At 35.9% G+C, this 23,551-nt stretch overlaps 1 protein-coding gene across 3 annotated transcripts in view; it reads right to left on the bottom strand.

Moving 5' to 3' along the window:
• LOC149790154 (ubiquitin carboxyl-terminal hydrolase 37-like) overlaps positions 1-18,999 on the bottom strand; it is a 79,242-nt gene extending 60,243 nt beyond the window's left edge. For 2 of the 3 annotated variants that reach the window (XM_089972143.1, XM_089972146.1), the window contains exons 1-3: positions 18,906-18,999; positions 8,640-8,844; positions 2,319-2,493 (exon numbers count right to left, since the gene is read on the bottom strand). In XM_089972143.1, the coding sequence (XP_089828269.1) occupies positions 2,319-2,493; positions 8,640-8,819 (355 nt within the window). In that variant the 5' untranslated portion in view covers positions 8,820-8,844; positions 18,906-18,999. Of the gene's footprint in view, positions 1-2,318; positions 2,494-8,639; positions 8,845-18,432; positions 18,758-18,905 lie in introns of those variants that run through there. The other variant, XM_089972144.1, reaches the window with a different exon arrangement.
• Positions 19,000-23,551: the final 4,552 nt, after the last annotated feature.

Genomic DNA, 23,551 nt, shown 5'->3' with positions numbered 1-23,551 from the left:
TAAACACACTCTAGGTATAACTTGTTACATTATAACCAAACCAAATTAAGGCCAACATTAGAAGTTTTTGTTTCTAAATGAATATGAATCATCTTTCTCAATATTTATGTAAAGGGAAGGCCATTTCTCCTGTACTATTTAAGAGCATATTCATCGTGCATACAATAAAGTTAGTGTCATGTAGTCTTGGGCTAGCACTAGGTTAATAATCCTACTGTACAGACTGCTTATGAATGGCACTAGGTTAATAATCCTACTGTACAGACTGCTTATGAATGGCACTAGGTTAATAATCAAACTGTACAGACTGCTTATGAATGGCACTAGGTTAATAATCAAACTGTACAGACTGCTAATGAATGGCACTAGGTTAATAATCAAACTGTACAGACTGCTAATGAATGGCACTATGTCAACAACCATACTCTACAGACATGATAAAGATACTATGTTAACAATCCTGCTGTACAGACTGCTAATGAACAGCACTAGGTTAAAAATCCTACTGTATTGACTGAAAACAGCACTAGGTTAATAATCCTTGTAAAGTGTTGAATTTTGAATAAGTATTGAACCTTAAAGTTGAACGCATTGAGCATTAAATTTTATCAAAATTAAGCCAGAAATGTCTTTGTGCAGGGTCACTTCGATTTTTCTTCTTTTCTCCCTCCATGTCATTGTTAAAGTAGAAAGGCCAGCATCTACGACTCATTGAGATTTGACTGGGGCATCGCAACGCTGTCCTGAGAAAGTAAACATTGAAGCTATCAACTATAACCGCTTGATAGGAACCCATGTCAAATAGTAATTTTCAAAGGGAAGTTGATATCCAACCTAGTTCTGAGATTCTAGACCATCCAAAATCTGACAAAAGAAATGATTATCTTGGGAAAAAGTTAGGAACCACTGCTTACGATTAGGCAGAGTAAATTAAGGTGGACACTTTGGAAGTAATGTGAATTTTAAGTGACGACCTTGGTCGAAATTCTTTAGTCTGAAAATTCCTGAGAGAAGTTTGGCTCTAAGGAAGCCTAAAAAGAATAGTGCTTTCCTCATTAAACAAGAAAAGGGGACCAGGTGGCTGTCTTGTACGAAAAGACAAGTTTTAGTGCTAGGACACACAATTTCTGAAAGAGAACAGCATTAAGGTAGGCAATTTGAATTACACAATCTTCTATTTTTGATTGTTTGTTTTATGCAAATGTGTTTGATAGGACTAGGATCCATAATATCTATCATTTATCCAATTTCATGGAAATTTATTGATGCTAGAGTTGTTATGCAATTTAACTTTAGCTGTCCAGTGCCCATTAATAAGCTGTATCAGGGCTGCACTGATTAATAACCTATATCAAGGCCCATTAATAAGCCGTACCAGGGTCCATTAATAAGCTGTATCAGGGCTGCACTGATTAATAACCTATATCAAGGCCCATTAATAAGCTGCACCAGGGTCCATTAATGATCTGTTGTAGGGCCTGTTGATAAGCTGTATCAGGGCTGCACTGATTAATAACCTATATCAAGGCCCATTAATAAGCTGTACCAGGGCCCATTAATAAGCTGTTGCAGGGCCTGCTGATAAGCTGTATCAGGGCTGACTTGCAACTACTGCATGTAGGGTAATAATCTGAGGAGAATACTGGGCAGGGTCAAGGGGGATAAATATTAATGGGCCATTTCCCTTCTGCTACCCTCCAAGTATAATAGGTCTCCATGAACGAGTTGGGAATCGGTTCAAGAACTGAAGATCACTTTATCAGCAACCATCAAATTTGATCAGTTAGAGATATTTTCTATCTCATGACAATATCATTTATGAAACTAGAAAATATTTCTGTGTCAGTGAATTCACATAATTTTTACTCCCTACTGGTTATCTTACAAAATACGACCAAGCACCAATGATCAGCAACCAATTTGAGTACCTGTCTAAAATGGACCATCCCTCTAACAAACAAGCTGTGTTGTGATGCCATGAAAATGTTCAAATTAAAATTGTCAAAACAACTATACTGTACTATTATAATTGATAATCAATTACTGCTAATCAAAATGAATCCTTGACTATTCTGCTTTGCTGACCAATCTGTTTAATTGCAATTGTGATTAACTAATAAATAATATTTTTGACAATGCAGATGCCAGTCAAAGCAATGAGACGAAAACTGTCCAAGGAATGATTCCTCATGTACATTCCTGTTGAGGATAGATAACGTTTGTAAGCAAAGCAATATGATCAGTCAACTAAAGGTGAATTTGTTTTATTTATATTGTTTCCTGTAAATAAAAGAAAATTAATGACTTTATAAACTTACACGAGAATGGTTTTTGAGCCTGCATTATGATGGTATAAATCTTATTCAGCTCCGTCTCTGCCCTGTCACCCTGAGGCTTGAACTGAACAAGGAACTGTCCATGCTGCTTTGTACATGCCTCTAACATCAAGTGATTGGATTTACAAACAACTTTTTCCACTGTCTGGGCAGATAGCTGAAATAAAAAATGCAGAACTCAAAATACAAAACTTTACAGCATTTTTCATCTGAGCTTTAAAATGGAAACAAGTTCTTAAAAATCACACAATTCGTCTCATCAAATAGGTTTTTAAAAATCTTATTACATAATCCGTCTCATACAGGTTTTTAAAAATTTTATTACACAATTTATCTCATCATTCAGCTTCTTAAAAATGAAGACTGAAGATATCAATTACAGTAGACACTTGGTCTCATTGATAAACGCCCAACACTTCATTCAAATGTCTAGTATTTGTCTTGAATCAAAATGCAGTTGATGCCATTGCAAAGATTCAAACATTTTACCCACCAACTTTTGACCACCACTTGCAATCTAATACCGACACACACACAGGAGCAACATCCTAGATCAGAAACTTTATGGACCTTTACATGCAATAAATTCTGGTAAATTTCTTCAATGCAACTTTTAATGTCCATCTCAGAGAAGTTTTACAAGAAACGACCCGCAAAAGTGATCAATTTTCATGCACAATTTTGGTCAGTTCCGATTTGCTACAAGTCACAAGTCAACCCTAACAAAAGAAAATACATTAAACTTTAAATTTTCTCATTTAGGGCCTAGATAGAACTGGACAATGTCAGTATCAGTCTTGCATTCAACAGTGGGACAGCCATCAAAAATTTTGATTCAGTGCTGAACATCGTCAAATTTTAGCATCTTCAACATCCTCCTCAGATCCTTTAAAATCACAAACTAATTGACAAAGTAAGCTATCCTTTTCCTGGATGTCTCACTGCTCCGGTGGCCTAGTGGTTAGAGCATCCACCTCGGATGCGGGAGGTCGTGGGTTCGATCCCCGGCCGAGTCATACCAGAGACTTAAAAAATGGTACTAACAGCTGCCTCGCTTGGCGTTCAGCATTTAGAGGTCAGTGTTAGGACTGGTCGGCCTGGTGTCAGGATAATGTGACTGGGTGGGACATCATGCTACATGTCTGCGGCATGATGCCCCAGTGTTAGACATCACTATAAACTGCCACATTGCAGACATCGTAGCGATATGACTGAAAAATTGTTAATGCTACGTTAAAAATAAAAATCACATCACATCCTGGATGTCTCCACTGCAGGATTAAATGTCTTCACTTGTAAATACTTAAAGACTAAACTCACTTTCAAATCTGATTTCACTGGAAAGGGACGCTTAATTGCTTGAATAAACTTTGTACTGTAACTATATTATGCAAATGAATATCTATCTCTTCTGGGCTGCACTTCTGTAGATTAGAGAAACATACGCAAGTTCTGAAGACATTCTGATGTTAATCCTTTCTGTGATCTGTTTCCATTTATCAATAAACAATAGCTGACAATAAGTTGTCTTCTGTATTATAAAGTGAGCGTATTTACAGAGAACCAGTCACTTATCTGCTGGGATGACTTTAGTGCTAAAAGCAAATTAGACAGTCAGGTGTACTTTACCCAAATACAATAGTTGACACGGACCAATGACAATTACGGCTTATCAGAGACAAGGGCAATTTCATATGTTCAATAGCCTGTTATAAATACAATATCCTAACCATACCTAAATACAACAATGGTTAATTAGAGCTAAACTATGACTTTAAAACACTTTCTGGTCATGTCCAAATTAAGTACAGTGGATTTTGCAATTAAAAGAGCTTAACAATAAATTATTAACAGCACACATGTTCACCTCAATAGCCATTTGAAGAAAAAAATAAATGATAATTTCTTTTAGCCATTACAATGTATTAGGTGAAATCGGATGTTTATTAACGTTCTTTTATTCTGACCATTTTCAGCCTGTAAATTCTGACTACAGCGGCACATGTTCCATGTATCCATACAATTCATGATACATGCCCTTACATTCGATACATTATCAATACACATATTAACTTGATGGTCTTTCCATCTTTAAAGTGTCTTTCAGTGGTAGGTGGTGCCCTATTATGTGATTTACTGGATGCATTTCCAGTGTGCAGATTACAGACAGACATAAACTTAGCATCTATTTATATGCCATTCTCACCCATAACAAGATAAAATACTTTCAAACAGATTACCGGTTAGTTGTCAGTGATTTGTATTAAACATTTAACATACAAGGATGCTCTATTTGACAAGGCACAGGATTCACTTTAGCCACCATGCCAAACATTTGATCAAATATGTGATGTGTGATTTTGGTTATTAACGTAGCTTTAACAATTTTTTAGCCATATCGCTACGATGTCTGCAGTGTGGCAGTTTATAGTGATGTCTAGCACTGGAGCATCATGCCGCAGACATGTAGCATGTTTTTGATCAAATAAACATCTTTACTTCTTAATTTCAATTTTTTCATTCTTATTTACTCAGTTTATCTCAAACCTGATTGAAAATATAGTTTTGTAGCACATGATCCCACAGCACAAAATTGTTTGCGAAAAAAAAATGAAAATTGCATTCAACTTTTGAATTGTCTCTATTTTAATTTGGTTTGGTTTTCTATTTTTTGGTCCATCCAGCACGTACATTGTATTCATATTTAATACCATTAACAGTCTCAAAATCACCCTATGGCGTCTTCACACACACTTTTCCTAGTTTCAATAATCTAATGTACTTCACAACTTTTCGATAGGCAATTTACTCTAACCCCAATTTAAATATCCAAATATCAAAAATAAGGTTGTTGTGGTAAGAATAAACTGGAACAACTTTAAGTAAAACAAGTTGTTGCAATAAAATAGTTACCCTGGAAATGACGGGGCAATAAACTAGTTACCCTGGAAATGACAGGGCAATAAACTAGTTACCCTTGAAATGGCAGGGGGCAATATTATGAACCACATCACTTGGTGTCAATTTGTGTGTCAATGGCATGTGAGCATACATGCCAGCCCCTGGCGAGGAAAAAGTGTAATCCAAGTGGACAAATAGAGTAATACGAGCAGAAAAATAGGAGTCCACATATAACATGATAAAAATTAAATGAGTATATGAACAAAATTATATATATATATATATATATATATATATATATATATATATATATATATATATATATGTATATATATATATATATATATATATATGTATTTATATATATCCATCTCTCTGGACTTTTAGCATCAATTACTGCTGCAAGTTTTCATATATAGAGCTTTAAAAAGCAACAGACACTCATATCCCATTTCAAAACACTTTGTACCAGCTGAGACTGAATGTTTTGCAGTAGAGCACTAAGTGCTGGGTTACATAGCCTAGATCTGAATTCAGGTTTTTTTGTGTTAACTATACTAAACAATCTCTCACAGTCAGCATCAGAATGGTAAAGAACCAATATTTCTTTTCATAACCTGACAAAGAAGAGGAAATTTATATCTTACAGTTATTGGGTCTTTTAGCTGAGGAATAAGATAAAAAAAATCCAACTCGGTCCGCATGAAGTACACTGTCAGGTAGAGTGCCAACTTGATACTTCATTTCTCCTTCTAAATTATCAGCAGCCTTTCCTGCAGCATGGCGCATCATATGACAGAGACAACCAGATATGTACAATGATGGAGACATTTTTCAAAATATAGAATGCAACTCCTTTATGAATTCCAGTCATCACTGATGCAGTATCAGCTGAAAACCCCACACAGTTCTGCCAACTTACTTTTATTCAAAGCATTATCAAGCAAATAGGAAAATGTTTTCTCCAGTGGAATGTACTGTTAATTCTGGTAATGAAAGAAGAGCACTCTGACTATGCCCTTTTCATTGTCAGTCTCTTAACATAGATTGGTTACAACCTTTTGTCATCATAATCACTGATCCTGTCTGTTGCAATACTAAACGGCCCAATTTTCATGGCTTCTGCAATTTTAAGTGAAGTATCTACTGCTAAACACCTAAAAATATTAGATGATTTTGCTCTTGCACATGCATATTTTCTGCAAGTTTGGAATCAGGAAACATCGATTTGAAGAAAGGACCAATGTAGTCTTCTACTGCTAGAGGTATTCCATGTTCTATTAAGAACTCGGTACATAATGCCACTGCATTTATAAACTTCGTTTTCACAATTTACTTCTGCTGTGAAAAAGAAGTTACCTTAGTGTTGGAGTTGTAAAATGAGCCAATTCAAGGTTTCTATGTTTTACCACCATAACCAATATTAAAATCCTTTCCACACAGCCTGCAAGGGGCATGAAGCTGCCCTAGAATGGAATGCTGTATTGTGTAATTCATCTCTGAATTAGTTTTTCGCCTTTTCCTAATCCATCTGTGAAATTATTTGAAAACCATTTTTGCTCTAGCACTTGCATAACTAGAATAAATCTTACTTGACTTTAGCACCAAACACATACAGACTGGTTCTATACCAGATATGAATTAGAACAAAGATTCTGTGAGCAAAGATTAAAAGTTAGAAAACCAGTCTGTTCTCTCCTAACTAAGACATACAGCTGCTATAAACAGAAACAGAGTTCAAAAGTTTGAAAGTAGAAACCAGCATGTTTCTTGGGAATAGGGCAGCTGCTATAAAAAGAACATAACACTGTTAGGAAAGTGCACGCAAGTCTACAGATAAGCGTATTCTTATGTTGTAGTTACATAGAAGCCGCCTGTTCTAGAATATGGTCTGTGGGATTAATGGGATGTTCATAAAAATGAGAAAAATTAATAATATTTTTGGAGGGGGATATACCAAAAACGTGTAATCTGAATACATTTACATGGTAATTTAGTGAAAACAAACGTAATGACTACACCAAAAGCGTAATGGTTGGCATGTATGTAAAAAAATAAGGAAATCTGGCCAGGGGGCCCCAGAGTGGCAGAAAGCGCTAACCACTACGGATCATTGACATCTCACCTGTCTGCGTGGGTTCAAGTCTCAGGTTAAGCCAATGTGGGCATGTGATAAAGCTTGCAAGTAGCTTCTTATAGGTCGGTGGTTCTTTCCAGGGTTCTTCCTCCACCATTTATACTGGCTGCCATGTATAGCCTATCTTTATTTCAAAGAGTGCATATACATGTACACAAAACTGAGTAATTCCTTAGTAAAACTGGGGGGTTTTTTTTGTATTGTCTGCTATGTACAGCTGGAGTCTGAATTTTGTTGCCTAACCTCCTGTTCCACATGCTGTGGATATGTTATTGATTATTTCCATGCCACCGGTTTGTGCGACATCTTTAGTTGGGTTGGAACATGATAGCGTTCTATAGTAACAACATTAGCATTTGATCTTACCAAAAAGAAATCGGTTATCTTACTTATCAACATTTATAAAACTCACTGCTTGTTATGCTCTATACAACAAAGTTGTGGCTGATTAATGGACAATTTAACTGGAACTCCTATTAGTGGTTGGAAACCGATTTTGTGTCCGTATTTTAGACTTTTTGGACACAGATCTAAGACAGACAGACCCGTCTGAACTGCTCACAGACAGGTGAATCATTGCAAAAAGCAGGATACGGTGGGCATTTGGAATAAAGAGTGGTCTCGATACAAAAATGATGGAACCGTTAAGCAAAAAAAAAAAACAAACAAAAAACCTCCAGGTGACAAAGTCAATGTTCACTATAATTCATCCATCATTTGCATTGACTGGTTTTAAAAAATAGCAACATATGAGCTTTACTTTGGGAAGTCTAATTAAAAACACTTCAATCCTGCATTTTATCTTGCAATATGATTTCAGCTGGCACTCCTGTGATACAAACTTACTTTAAACAGACTGCCATTATGAACAATGCACTGCGGTACCAAAATAAGGTTGGGTGGAGGGGCTAAGGATGGGGTGTTATAGATCTACAAATCCACCTCAATAGCACTCCTTTGTATGCGTATAATTATTATAGCTACGTTAGATTAAGTATTAGTCTGTCTAGGTCTAAACTTGGTTTACTTAAACACACAATTTTATCTGGGGTGGATGGGGGAAGGGGTCCATTACTAGGATGGCTGATGTCCCCTGTGACCCACCCACTTAAGCCGGCCCCAATGAACTGGATGGTGGAGGCACTTCAACTGCAACTGTACTGAAGCCCCTAGATGCAAACAAAACCTGTAATCATTGCAAACATACAACACTCATGTAACATTTTTTGCATTAAAGACCGAAGCTTGATACACAAACGACTTACAGGGACAGTCAAAACAGTTTTGTCACTGGTGTCAAGGACAAACTCCAAGATCCATGATCCATTCATTTCTCTTGCTTGCACCTTGCCACTTCTCCATTTTACTGTGCCAATAATTGTGCCAGAATATTTAAAACTCCCCAGAACACGAGGTCGTTGGTTGGACTCACTATCTAAAAGCATCTTCTGCTTACATCCGCCTCTGGATCTGAAATAATAAAACTTTTATATTACATAAGAAGCTCAATTATCCAAAGATACTAGACCACGGGTCAGCAACCTATTTTACATAGTGTGCCACTCTTTCCTGTATTAATTACCAAATGAATGAGTGTGTGCCGCCAGTAAGAGAGTAACACTGTTAAAATCGAGATTTTTGGCTGCCATTCATGTGCCACACAAAACCTCTCGACCTGTCACCTTGTGGCACACATGCCATGGGTTGCCAACCCCTGTCCTAGACCCCAAATTCTTTTTGTACTGTTTCTAGGTTTGAAATATCAGCACAATCAACACAGAGGTCTCGCTAGGATTTTAAAACTAGTAGTCCAGGACTCCCATTTTGGTAAAAATGGGAGTCCCACCATCAAAAGATGCAGTCCCTTCTTTCCTAAAGAATCAACACAGAAGTGAGTGCATCTGTTTTTCGATGGATAGGTTTTCATAATGTAATCACTCACTATAATATAGCTTCATTACAACAGTCCACTGACAGGATCAAATTTATGGCTTATTTATTTGTATATGTACTTGTAGTAATTTTATGCAAGTAAATAGTATCTGATTTGCTGTTTTTCCCCATATTTTCGCAAACACTTGTCAAGACAGAAAACAGCTTAGACCTTAAAGCGCATCTCGCGAATTCCACAACACAGCATTGTTCTATACGTTTCTGACCTACATAATTTTGCATTTTAAAGTTAAATCTTTAATAAAATAATACCTAGGCTTTGGTTTCAATGATCTGTATATTTTTTTCTGAATATACTTGCCCGATGATTAAAGAAAACAGACAATCTAATAAACTGGTACATCCCAGACTTAGCGAAGTCCGCCATTATTTCCCGTTAGGCCTAATGGTTCACTTACAGTTTCAAACTAATTTTATGACGAAATAGTGTTTAAAAGGCAGTTAATATATATCCAGATCACCGATTCTGATCTTAAAACAAAAGTTTGTATGTTTTATCATCAAAGGACAACATGCAGGAAATTGATACTTGCTACCTTACTCAGAAAAGGGTTAATGGTCAATCAGCTATCAAAACATAATGCTTATGAATGAGCAAGAGTTTGTCAACATTACTGATATATAAACTAGGCCTAGCTACTGATGCCTTGATTACATTTTGCTACGACACTAGAAATAACCGGGCTAAGGCAAGGGGCATTTTAAAAAAAATGTGGCATGGTCAGTCAATGTACCTTTTAAATAATCACAGGGGGAAGTTGTTTTAGCTTTCCTAAAAGAAGGAAGGCGAAGTTTACATTTTAGGCAACTTGTCACCCACTTATGAATGGCATTTTGTCTAAGTCTCAACATGTCTTGATACCGAGGCCACGTGCACTGCTTATTGCGCTACTTTCGGAAATAAACACAATAACGAAAGCTAAAGTTGTTTATTTGATGTACTTTTATAAATGACCACATGTACATCTCTGGGTCTTTCTGCCTTCGAATTCAATCACTGTAAATATCAGCACATTTTCCCACCCGGCCACCAGTCAAAGCCTTTGAACTTGCCGCCCAGCTATTGCATCATGTTCTTTTTATGTACTCTTATAAAATGGCAACATGTATGTATCAAGAGGTCTTTCAGTCACTGAATTCTGTCATTGTAAATAACAGCACATCTAACTGATCAACACATTTTCCCACAAAGCAGGTGGCTGAAGCAGGACTGGCAAGTCTTTGAATTTTACTGCACACCTATTACATGCATACGGAGGACTCCCGCCTCAGTGATTTTCTGTGTCCCAGATCAAAAATTGGCATCCAAATACGCATAATTAAGAGTTTCCGAGATCTCTGCAACAGACATAAAGAACTTGCAAAAAGGGACCATAAAAAATAATCATTCAAAAGGGCATTTTCAAACTAGTGAAATCTAAACAAAAAATTTGAATCTCATACTGAAGTTAATTTAGCTTTTTGGAAATGGTCACCTAGGGATCTCTGTATAATTTGGCATGGAAAGACCTTATGGCTTTTCAAGTCCCTTGCAATTCTTTTTACCAATTTACTCAATCTACAAAATGCTGATGACCTCTTCTTGCTAATATTGTGCCAAGATAAAAAGACTGAATTACTATTTAGCACACCATGACCCATAATTGAAACTTCTTGAATAGTACTTAAAAAATCTAATCAATCGATGCTAGAAGCCCCATTAATTTCAAATCAGGCCCGTCCAATATTCTGAGAGAGGTGCCTGTTGGGCTTGGAAAAAAAAAATAATCGAATTTGCCCGAGAAAACTTTGCACTGATGAAATGGGTAAATGTATTTTCAAGATGTTGACATACTTGCCATTATAAGGCACACTCTAATTAAAATCAGATCACCACTATCCTACATGAAGCGAAGATGTGATTTTAATTCAAATTGTAACATGAGGTGTCTAGCTAAAACACGATTTTGTTGGTTTTGTTGTAGTCGGGTTTAACGCCATTTTTCAGCACAAGATAGGCTATGCATGGCGGCCAGTATTTATGGTAGAGGAAGAACCCTGGGAAGAACCACCGACCCACGAGAAGCTACTGGCAAGCTTTCTCACATACCCACATTGACCGAATCCTTGACTCAAACCCACACAGAGGTGAGATGACAGTGATTGATAACGGAGAGCACTTAAGATCACTGCCACTTGGAGCCCACACGATTTTGTAATACTCCCAAGTCCCCAGACACAGTTGTGTTTTGTGATAACACATTTTTCTGTAATCTTCGAAAATAGAAAAAAGCGTACCACTTCAATATATGCCTGTTACATGTTGGATTTATAAATGGTAAACACTAATGATTGTAGCTCATGTAAAACTATCCTTTAAATAGCGGGAATTAAAAGAAAAAACGGTCAGGCTTAGTCCACTTTTTTTTTAAAAAGACCATTGGGTGAGATCACCATGCTAATTTGCATAAGTCAGGGGTCATGATACAAGGCAAAGTAGACGACTTCACACTATGATATTTTTGAGTAATAATGAATGACCGTCCTTTTTGAGATGCTCCCTTGCCTTGACCAGGTTAGTTCCAGTTCATATTAAATAGCTCAACGCAAAATGTAGGCTTCAAGCCATCAAATAGATGTTGATATCAACTGTACCGATAAAGAAACTGGCAGTCAGAGACAAGTGCTTTGTTAGCTGATTGGCCATTCCAGAGTAGGTTAGCTATTATTACTGCTGAATTTTTGCAGTTATCCATTGACGATAAAAATATACCAATTTGTGTTTCAAAACGTAAGCTTATTTAAATGGCAATTTGTGCTTTACAAATAGAATTGGTAACACTAATATTTTAACTGCTGCATGTACATTATTTTCTTGATAAAAATCAGTTTGGAACTGTAAGGGAAACTGTCATGGAGAAATAATGGCAAACATCACTGTGTCTGGGAAGTACCACTTTATTAGATTGTTTCTTTTTGCAAAACATTGGGCAAATCTATTAGGAAAATATGATTCATAGAAAGCAGTCTAAATATTACGTTATTGAAAATTTAGCTTTAAATGCTATTATGCAGGTCAGAAATATATAGGACAATGATAAGATACTATATATAAAAATTGTCTTGCTTTGCTCCCACTTCTCCTTGTTCAGCTCTCACTTCTCCCTGTTCTGTACACAAGGAGAAGTCACTTCTCCCCTAAATTCAAGTCTACCTTGACCCCCAATAGGTATGATCTGGATGTGGAACAACCCAATACACATAAATCAAAGAGATGCTAGATAAGTGTAGGAGAACAAAAGTTACCAGAAATCATTGCTAGGAATGATAATGTTTAGTGTGTGTGTATGTGTGATTTGGATTTTTAACGTAGCTTTAAAAAAAAATCAGTCATATCGCTATGATGTATGTAGTGTGGCAGTTTATAGTGATGTCTAGCAATGGAGCATCATGCCAAAGACATGCAGCACGATGTCATACCCAGTCACATTATCCTGACACGAAGCTGACCAGTCCTAACACTAACCTCTTTATGCTCTTTAAGCAAGGAAGCTGTTAGTACCACTTTGAAAAGTCTTTGGTATGACTCTACCAGGGTTCGATCCTGCAACCTCCCTCATCCGTGGCGGACGCTCTAACCACAAGGCCACTGGAGTGGTCATGAGAATGTTTAAGCCATATGTATTGTAGTTTTTTGACAAGTGTGAACAGCAGCAATGTTCAGTTGAAGTCAGATTTTACAACTTATATAAAATATATATACAGCTTATATAAAATGCAAAGCATGGTCATTTAAATTGTCAGAGTAACGTTTAAGTGTGAAACCATTTTGAAGCCAATTTAGGCAGCAATTCGCTATCAGCAAACCCATTAACAATAAGTACAGAACTCTTGGTCATAGGAGTTTTACCAGCAAAAAACAAAAGAAGAGATAATTGTTTGCACAAACTGCAAACATATCAACATATGTCAACTTGGTTCTGACCCAGATTCGCTCACAGAATCCAGCAAAGTTTGAACACCAGGACGATCCAGTCTCTAGTGAATGCAGTGACAAACACTAATGACAGCTGCATTACCGTCAAATCCCCATCTGAATTTATATTTGAATTGTAGCAATTGCAACACTGCGAGACAAATAATATTAAAAAATGGGAAATTTAGGGCACATGGAAATTGGAGTCCAGGCTTGTAAAAGCTAGAGCTTGTGATAAAATGCTTTACGTCACCAGCCCTGGGCCTGTGTTTAAAAAAAAATAATCTTTGAGCACTGTTGCAACAATTACAATTCCAGTAAAGGCAATTGGAGTAAATTGGACCTGCACAGACTGGCACATGTAAGTTAAGATCAGCTTTGGATCGACAACACATAAGAAATGTGTATCAGCAGGATGCTGCTGAAATTTCTTCAACACTATTGCTAGTAATCAATTCATTATTTAATGTACACAGAGTCCAAAATACATAGACTACACTACAAGTAACTGCACAAGTTACAGAGGGACCTCACAAAAATCCTTGAGAAAACCATTGGGGAAGGGGAGAGAGAGATTTGTATAATGGCTGAATCCTCGTTTTACAATCATGTCGATAATAATTGTCAATAAAGCTCTTATTCTAATGAAGTTCAAAATGTTCAACAACTGAAAGAAAGCCAACATTATTCCAACTGGTTTCAATAACCATCAAGAAAACATTTGCATAGTAAATCACTGCTTTTTGTTTTGTTGATTAGTCTGGTTCTCAGAGAGATATGTAATAGTTTAGTGCAAAGCAGTGAGTCTACCAAGCAGGGAAGCAGACTAACTATACCACCAAACAAGATTCCTTTTTTTCATAAACTACTGCAGGGGTCATGCTACCATGCCAACTGGACAACAAAGTCATACAAAAAATGTAAACTTTGCCTTCTGTTAGGAAAGCGAGAACAACTTTTTTTTGGAGGTACACTGACCGACCATACTTTTGGAGATGCTCCCTCGCCGTAGTCAGGTTAGTTCTAGTGCTGTGTTATAGCAAAATCTATTTATCAATTACACTGACAAACAAAAAACTTGCACATTAAAATATCCAGATCACCAATTCTGTTCTTAAAACGCCAGTCACTATTTACATACTATTGTTAAAGTATCAAAACAAGTCTGTATATTTACATTTTTTTAGGCAACTTAGTCACCCACTTTGCCTGGTAGGGGGCCATCCATTCAATTGGTATGCAAAAACTCTGGCAAAGCTTGATCACTCCCCCCCCCCGCCCATACACATGCATACTGTTTTTCACACCCTCCACTTGCGTTTGTACGTTTGATGCACCCAACAATTCTATAAGACAGCATATATTTAATCCACGCAAAAACCATAAAGGATTAATAATATTAACATGTTTCGTAAAACAAATAGTCAACTGACACCGAATGTATGGCTGCATCAAAGAAATAAGCTGTGCAACTTTAAAGAGTTTGTCTATTGTCTGCTAAAATACAAATGCAGACTGAACCCAGTCGAACAGGTTACGTATTAGTCAAATTATTATTGGTATTTCACCACCCACCCGTTTCCTATGCATACATAATCAATAGACCCCCCATACCATTTGCTGCCAACCTTCCAGGCTCACAATTAGTGAAAATAGGGATAAAAAGTCGTGAATTTGGACATGAATTCATGAAAAATACCATGACAATAACTCCATCCACTCCGACTGTCAATACTACACTGTATCAAGTTCGCAAAATAAAAATAAAACACTACATATATGCAGAAATATTTATTTATCAAGACATGATACTGTGGCAGACTTGAACTTCCTCAACTGCTTGATCGTAAATTTGTTTTCTAAACAGTTCCGACTTTTTGCCTGCTGGCTGATCTTGGGGACTAAAATTGCTGACAAATTTTCTGCAGCTAAGGAGGCCCTAAAGTCTGTCTTATTTTTCCTCACTAAAGAAAATACTCTTTCGGTTGCTGTGAGGAATGCACAGGAGCTGCAGCATTTTTGGTTCTTCCACAGGAAAATTTGGAAGCGATTTTTAAGTCCGGGAACATTTGTCAGAACAAATGTTTAACATGGTCTCCAGCTGATAAAGGTAGATTGTGTTCGACAAGAAAACTCACAAATAATGCTTCAGCGTTGGTAGCCTGCAGGTCTTCTGCCAATGGTTTAAAATTTTCCAGTGCTGAAATCTGCGAATTCTTAATTTTCCCAACTTCTACATGTTTTTTGCAACCGACATTCTTCCTCACATTGTCTCTGCGATGGCACACTGAGTGCAAAAAGCATGAACGAATATCAATGTTTAATGGCAGAATGCACGGCCAATATTTGATATATTCCAAATTAAAGTTCACTTTTTGAGTAATACATTCTTTTTCCTTGGTGGTGAAGACATTTTCAAGATGTTACATGCGATGCTGAACAGTAACTCAAATCAGTGTTTTGACGCATGCACGGAGCAAATTTCCGGTTAGGCCCCAGTTTCTCTCAAAAGCATTTGTAAAACTATTCTTATACATATAGATTAAAATAGGCTAAAATGCTTGCTACCGGGCCAACTGTACTAATCGGCTGTAGATCTACTAATATCGTGACCAGCAGTACCGGACCGTTTCGGCAACTGCGAATATCATGACTAGCGTTTAACGGGAAATCGGTTATTTTATCAAAGATTTAAAATAATTGAGGATTGGAAAATTCGTGAATTTTTGGCTTACGGCGCGAGTCCGTGAATCGCTGAAAAAGTTGTGAAATTCACACCAAATTCGTGAGGGTTGGCAGCTATGCCATACGTAAGCATATGCATTTGAGTTATCCCCCCTCCATGCATATGTACTAAATGGATGGCTTCTAGTGTGATCCCTGTATACCTGATGAAAAAATGGATGACCATTCCAGTGACCTAAATGGTTAGAAAGACCACCTCTGATGCAGGTCACGGGTTCGAATCGTTGTCAAAGACTTATAAGAATGGTACTATAAGCTGCCTTGCTTGGCACTCAACATTAAGAGGTTGACCCGATGTCAGGACAATGTGACTGAGTGGGACATGATGTTACATGTCTGAGACATTATGCCCCAATGTTAAACATCACAATAAACTGCAACACTACAGATGTCGTAGGGATACGACTGAACAATTGTTAAAGCTACATTACAAATCTAAATCAGACACCAAAAAAAGGATAATATGACTGGATTATCTTCCTGGCAGTGTTTCCCTTTACACACATTTGTGCATCAGGGATGCACACTGGAGAAAATTGACATACACATTTTGTTGCCGTGTGTTTTTTTGATGCAAAGGATTTTCATAATATGATCAGGATTTATTTAATACCCAATGCATTGGACGATGGATGGCATCGTATATACTTCGAGTATAGGCACTGACTGGTTCCCTGCTTTGTTTGCTCCCTGCCTTGCGCTCCTCTATTCATATAGCAAAGTGCAATGCAGGGAACATACAAAACAATGAACCAGACTAGCATAGGCAATGTTATGACGGAGTAGCTTCCCCATATCTCGCGATTTCCATCAAGTTCAGCAAGCTGTCATCTAGATGTTTAACCTCAAGGCATGCTGCACTAGAAAGTGATCTCCAGATTAAAACGTCATGCACTCAAAAGCATTAGCGAAGAAAGTGAAAGAAGCAGAACACAAAATAGTAACTGTGGATCTAACTTTAATGAAAAATGCAGAAAATAATTCCCTTGACTGGAATAAGGCACATTCATTATGATTACCGGTGTGACTTCTGATCGCGTGATTGCAAAGACTGCAAAAGTGAATAATCTTTTGTGACAGATTTTAGAATTTTTTTAAACCTGCCCTCGTTCGCCATATCTGGAAAACACATAACCTAAGACATTATTTCACAACAAAGAAATCAGTAAACTTGCAGAGACAAATGCGCTATTTGGATTACAACATCAGCGGGTCAGTGCAGATTTTGTTGGTTGCAATAAAAGAAAGACCTTAAAGTTCAAGTGTAACTTATTAGAAAGAAGATGAATCAGTATCCTCCTTGATATTTGGATAAATGTGTTCTAAGACGAAGTACAATGAAACCTATGATAGTACACATTTGATGAAAGACAGTACATTAACTCCCATTTGGTTAAAAAGATTTATTTGGGTTTTTGTATTGGCTTATATGTAATGTGTTGGCTATAATATTGCTTGAGGAGACTGTTAAAAAAGTACAACTTTAAAAGAAAAATGAACTAATAAAATTATTCTTTGAATGGACAATGCATTTGTTTGTTAATTGTGCATGTTGGTGTATTTGTATGTTTAGAGAGAGAGAGAGAGTATGTTGTGCAAGTTGCAATATCCTATTTCGAGCTGAAAAAGTATGAGTCGTATGAAAATTTGTCAATACATTTTTGACCCCCACATTCTGTATTTGACCCCTAGTTTTGACACCAAGGGGTTTTTTGTACCCTCAATTTTACACCCCTGGGGGATACACTGCTTCCTGGACATGCACAATTATGTTTTTGTAGGCTCTTAACTGACAACAGAACTGTGCTACTTGCATAAATTTTAAATCTTACTTTAAGTGTTTCTTTAGAAGTAAATGATGTAGTTCAAGCAACATTTTGGGCCAAATCAACCTGAGAGGTTCCCATCAGCTGTCTATTTTTATGTAAAAGTCAAAGTTACAAATTAAGAAAAAAATTCTAGCAAATTAATTTTAAGATGTGAACTTGGAATTGAAGCCTGGAGCCTGAAAAACTTTGCCAGAGTGACACCAACTTAAATCGCAGAAAATTTCAAGTGTGGTTATCAGTCAATGTCTTGGGAAGGAAGCTAAAAATGCATACATATTTAAAAATCTCTGCATTGAACGAAATATACAACTCCTACCTTTTTCAATTAACTGACAACACACTGACTGGTTTTCATTCATTATTACTGTAATATTTTCCATCATAATAAACACCTTAAAAAAAGTGGGATACAGAAATCATGAACATTTTAACAAGGCTTAAAACATCAAATTATCTTCCTTTAAAATAAAAACATACAGCAAGGAATCAGGATAACATGTTTGAAACTGACCAATTATTATGATATATGTACATACTTTATACATCTTGATATACGTTTCCATGCAGCATTCCTACCTTTACAAATCCCTTTATCTTCACTCATCCATCATTAAATTATGTCCTGAAAAATGTATGTCCTTAATAATAAACCTATTATTCCGGTAGAAGGAAAATAATTAGCGCTCCCTGTTCCCTAGATTTTAAAAAAAAAAATCCAACTCGCGAAAATACGTGTTACACAAAAACCCCTTACACAAATTATCATATCTGCAATGTATAATTTATACTAATTAAATATAGCGATGCTGAAATTTAATAATAAGTTCTGGAAAAAAATCATCCCATTCAAGCTATGTTCTTGATTCTTCGTCGTCTGCAGAATATAATCAGTTCGTACACAACACACCCACCCACTTCCCTTGTAGTCTACTTTTAAAAATAGTTAAATCACTACATCAGCGATACGTTATTCTAATAACAAAAATAAATAAATAAATTAAAAGAAATGTGCATATTATATCTATACTAAACGAAGATAAAATGCTAACCACACAAAATAATTCTGGCAGTCGAACATATCTCCACCGCCCTGAACCAGATATATTAAATGGTCGATTTCGCGCGAAAACAACCGGAACTTTCAGACAATGGATAACAAATGCCGATACCGTGCCGGTGCCCGTGCTCGATGTACAAAGAATTTGTTAAAAATCGATATAAGTCAACTATCTCTCTCTCTCTCTCTCTCCCTCTCTGTCTCTGTCTCTGTCTCTCTCTCTCTCTCTCTCTCTCTCTCTCTCTCTCTCTCATCGTGCGATGACACAAACGAAAATCCTCTACGCCCGTCATTTAACATATTTTAGCCAGTGTTGCTTCGATGGTAGAGATAGAGAGAGACGGGGGGGGGGGGCTTTGAACATTGTCATATTTAATTAATAATAATCGATTTTTAGAACATTATATGTTTAAGAAACAACAACAAGAAGAAAACATTAAATACATCATAATATGTGTACCACGTAACCGATAAATTTACTGTATAATGACGACATGGTTTGTATCATTGAAAAACACTGTAGATAAATCCCAAAGAAAGCACACACATATCGTTATGACGAACCGTATTCTTGTAGGTTACTTGGTGTAATTTCTATTTCAAGATTTTAATCCATCCCAAACTCATTTTCTTTCTCATTCCACATGAGAGGGGAGGAGGAACAGAAAGCAAAAAAGATCGCAATGAAAATGTGTTCCATATTAAGTTTATTTAGAAAACTTGTATTATTAATACGTTTTATCGTTATTTTCATACGTCACCAATGATTAATGTGTGCAGATTGATCATTGATCTAGAATCAATTGCACACGGTCGCAATAATGTTCATGTATGCGTATTATTGCGCCATGGGCGGATCACAATTTGGTATATCAAAATGCTTTAAACCAACACTTTAAATGCAACGTTATTTTTAATGTATGTGGTATATATATATATATATATATATATATATATATATATATATATATATATATATATATATATATATATATATATATATATATATATATATATATAACAAGTCTGTTTTGTTGCATTGAATCACATTTAAACTTCGAAAGGAGTAAAATATGGTCTCCAGAGCACGAAATGGTTGTATTTGTTTTCTATTTTTATGCCTTTCTTATTGTAAAAAAAAATACTTTTGTTCTTTTTCTTATGAGGAAAATATAACGCATTCGGAAGACGATGATAATTGATTGGAATTTTAGAAGCTGATTTCGAAGTTGCAGTACAACTTTATGATCATCATAAGGACTACCCTGTAGCACATGTAGGAATCCCCATTATCAACTCGATTACAAATCAAAGTAACAGATGGGGAGAAAACACAATCTTTAAAAAATAAAATAGTATGCATTGTAATTGTGCAAAATATTTGGTAGAGATTTCGTAGAGCATTTTGTTGGGGTCAGCGCGACACGTAATCATTAGAACTGATTGCATTGGTTATGATGGCTATAGCTTGACATCATGTAATAATTAATCGGGTCTGTTTGGGTTTTAATTGATTTTTAATTACGGCTCGTTTGTTTAACGGTTCGAACCAGAGGAGAGTGTTATGGTAACCCGAGGGACTCCAAGAAAATTTATAAGTAATTTCTTTCGTTAAAAAAATTGTCGAAACGACAAGAGGGTCCGGAATATTTTTAAGACCTGTATCTAGAGAAGAACGGGGAATTCTGTGATGATTAAACAGCGAGAGCTCGGATAAAGCACAAGGTTAGTATCGACTGCATGGAATGTGTGCTAATTTATGTTTGTTTGTAATTATTGATGAATTTAGTTATTTTAAATTCATGCTTCAATTTGCCTTGAGTTCAGAAAAAAATAAGTGCATGTTTTATGGTTTATATGTGTAAGATGTCATACCATATTTCGCTGATATCAGTGAGTTCAGATTTAGGGGCTTGGTATGTAATACGAATCATGTAGTATAAGATTCCATTTATTTCTTCTGAAGTAAATTGCGTAAATATGTAAACTATCTGTCTTAAATGATTTGTATCATTTATGCTGACGATTAATATTTTATGTCTGAAAGTATGTGTCAATGAATCGATAATTAGTAAGTAACGTAGTTAGGAAAATGAGAGAGAGAGAGAGAGAGAGAGAGAGATCATTAGCAGTGATTTAGGAACGACCGGAAACACCAAGTACTGCTGTCATGCCAGCAATTTCATCTCGATCTGTTACTCGATCATTATGATGAAATTTGTTCTATCAGCATCAGACTGGATAAATGAACTTCGCATAATGTTTAACTCTGTTTCTGAGAGAAAGCGAATTATTCTCGTCTCATTTTGTTGTTGTTTGTTTATGTAATTAATTAAATTGTTGTATATTTTGTATAAGGGTGCTCCTGTTATTCTATTATATATCTCTGTTCAGATCTGTGTTATTTCATCCCTTAATTTCATATTTTATGTTATTAATTGCTCGATCCGGGCATTTAAACGGTGGTCGATAATCTCGTAGATAACGAGAACCAAAAACGTTAAGTAGTGGGTAAGCTCTCCCACCATTCACTATTCTACCACCTCGCCATCACATGCACACTCGAAATGTAGAATCCTATGCTAGTGACTACGGACATTTTAATATCGTATCTAAAGTCGGGAGTGAAGCTAAATAAATGCACAAAACTATACTAATTAATCAAAAGCCATGACTAAGTAATATTTTGATTTTAATACAATTTTATGTCAGTAAGCAGGCAATGATTTCACATTAATGAATGATCATTTTAATAAATAATGTGGTCCATATAAAGCCTAGTTGTACACGAATGTTGAAATAATCCTTTATATTCAATTTCGTTTAAAATCTAGTGTATACAATTGGTTACATTGTGAAGTTCTATATTTATTTTATAAAGAAAGCTAACGCCAGTTAACATGCTCATTAGAACTTGTTCTTATACTCATTGGCCAAAAACGTATTCGCTTTGCTCATGAGGACATTGTAGCTTTTTTGCCCTCAGTATTTACCATTGCGGTCATTTTGAAAATCCTTCTGTCTTGCAATCGATGCCCACTCAGAATGGATGATAAGATCGATATGGGACTCTCGCCAAAAAACTTATTGTGATATCGAGTTGCTCCGAAATGAAGATGGTGCTGATCTAACATCTAGTATGGCTGACACTTCAGCCTAGGGGCGATTATTGCCAGTCGACCTCTTACTCCGATATATTGCGATATAAATGATTGTATTCCATTATGTATCGATATCAATGAGTTATATATATATATATATATATATATATATATATATATATATATATATATATATATATATATATATATATATATATATATATATATATATATATATATATATATATCAGTCTTTTATTCATGGCAGTAAATTGTACAAATTATCTTTAGTTGGATTTTGCCTGCCTGACTAGGGTCTGTTTTAGGAATCTTAAGAGCGTAAAATTACAAACGATCTATAAACAGATACTGATGCATTTGTCGACAAGTACTAATAATAATCTTAATAATAAGACTTGATAATGACTTTGGATTAATTTCTTATTCGCAGATGGAGTTTGGACAGTTCTAGAAAAAATAAGTAATTTCTTTTTGTTTGCGCTTGATCACATTAATAGGCAATTCGAGATAAATTGAGTAGTTAGATCTGTCAAGATGGGTACATTCTGAAATATAGCCGTAATAGAATGCGTTCACAAGGAACTGACAAAGCAGTTGGAGTCATTACCGTTTTAGAGCCATTCTTATTTCTCTTATTATATATATATATTTATATATATATATATATATATATATATATATATATATATATATATATATATATATATATTCTGATCACAACACAAAGACTTTCTCATTCACATCCTTTACCTCAAACAGTAAATATCAGCAACGCCAACATTAAATTCACACAATCAGTACGAAACCTAGGTGTTACTCTGGACAGTACTCTCACATTGCACCAACATGTCATGAACATATGCAAGGCTGCATATCTTGAGCTGACACGCATCAGCTCAATTCGCAAATATCTTTCAGTTGATGCCAGTAAAACACCTGTGTGATCATTAGTACTTTCAAGACTGGACTATTGTAACTTAATTCTGTCTGGTTCATCTCAATATCTACTCCAGAAACTTCAAAAAGTTCAAAACACAGCTGCTCGGATCATACTTAGAGTACCACGATCAGAGCACACCTCCCCTCTGCTCTGTACCCTACACTGACTATCCAATGTATCCAGAATCAAACACAAAATTTGTTCTCTGTGCTACGTTTCACTGTCGGACTCTAGTCCAACATACCTATCTGACCTCACCCAGGTGTACACACCAGCAAGATACTTACGCTCCTCTTCTGACAAGTGTATACTCATTATTCCCACTATGAAAACAAAGTCATATGGACAGCGTTCTTTTGCATACCAGGGCCCAGCAACGTGGAATGAATTGCCCACTGAACTTGGACACAAAGACACAGTGATCACATTCAAGAGGGCTCTCAAAACTCACTTATTTCGACTGCAAGAACAAAGTTAAAGACCTAGTAATGTTTCCTACCTGAAATATTCTCAGCATGTTTTTTTTTTATTTTTGTATGTTTTTCTAATTTTATGGTGTTTGTTTTTGTAATAATT

Source organism: Sinohyriopsis cumingii, chromosome 10 (assembly GCF_028554795.1).
Source record: "Sinohyriopsis cumingii isolate HCF-2022 chromosome 10, ASM2855479v2, whole genome shotgun sequence".
NCBI lineage: Eukaryota > Metazoa > Mollusca > Bivalvia > Unionida > Unionidae > Sinohyriopsis > Sinohyriopsis cumingii.
Note: the sequence above shows the minus strand (reverse complement) of the source record. Positions and strands in the feature narration are given on the sequence as shown.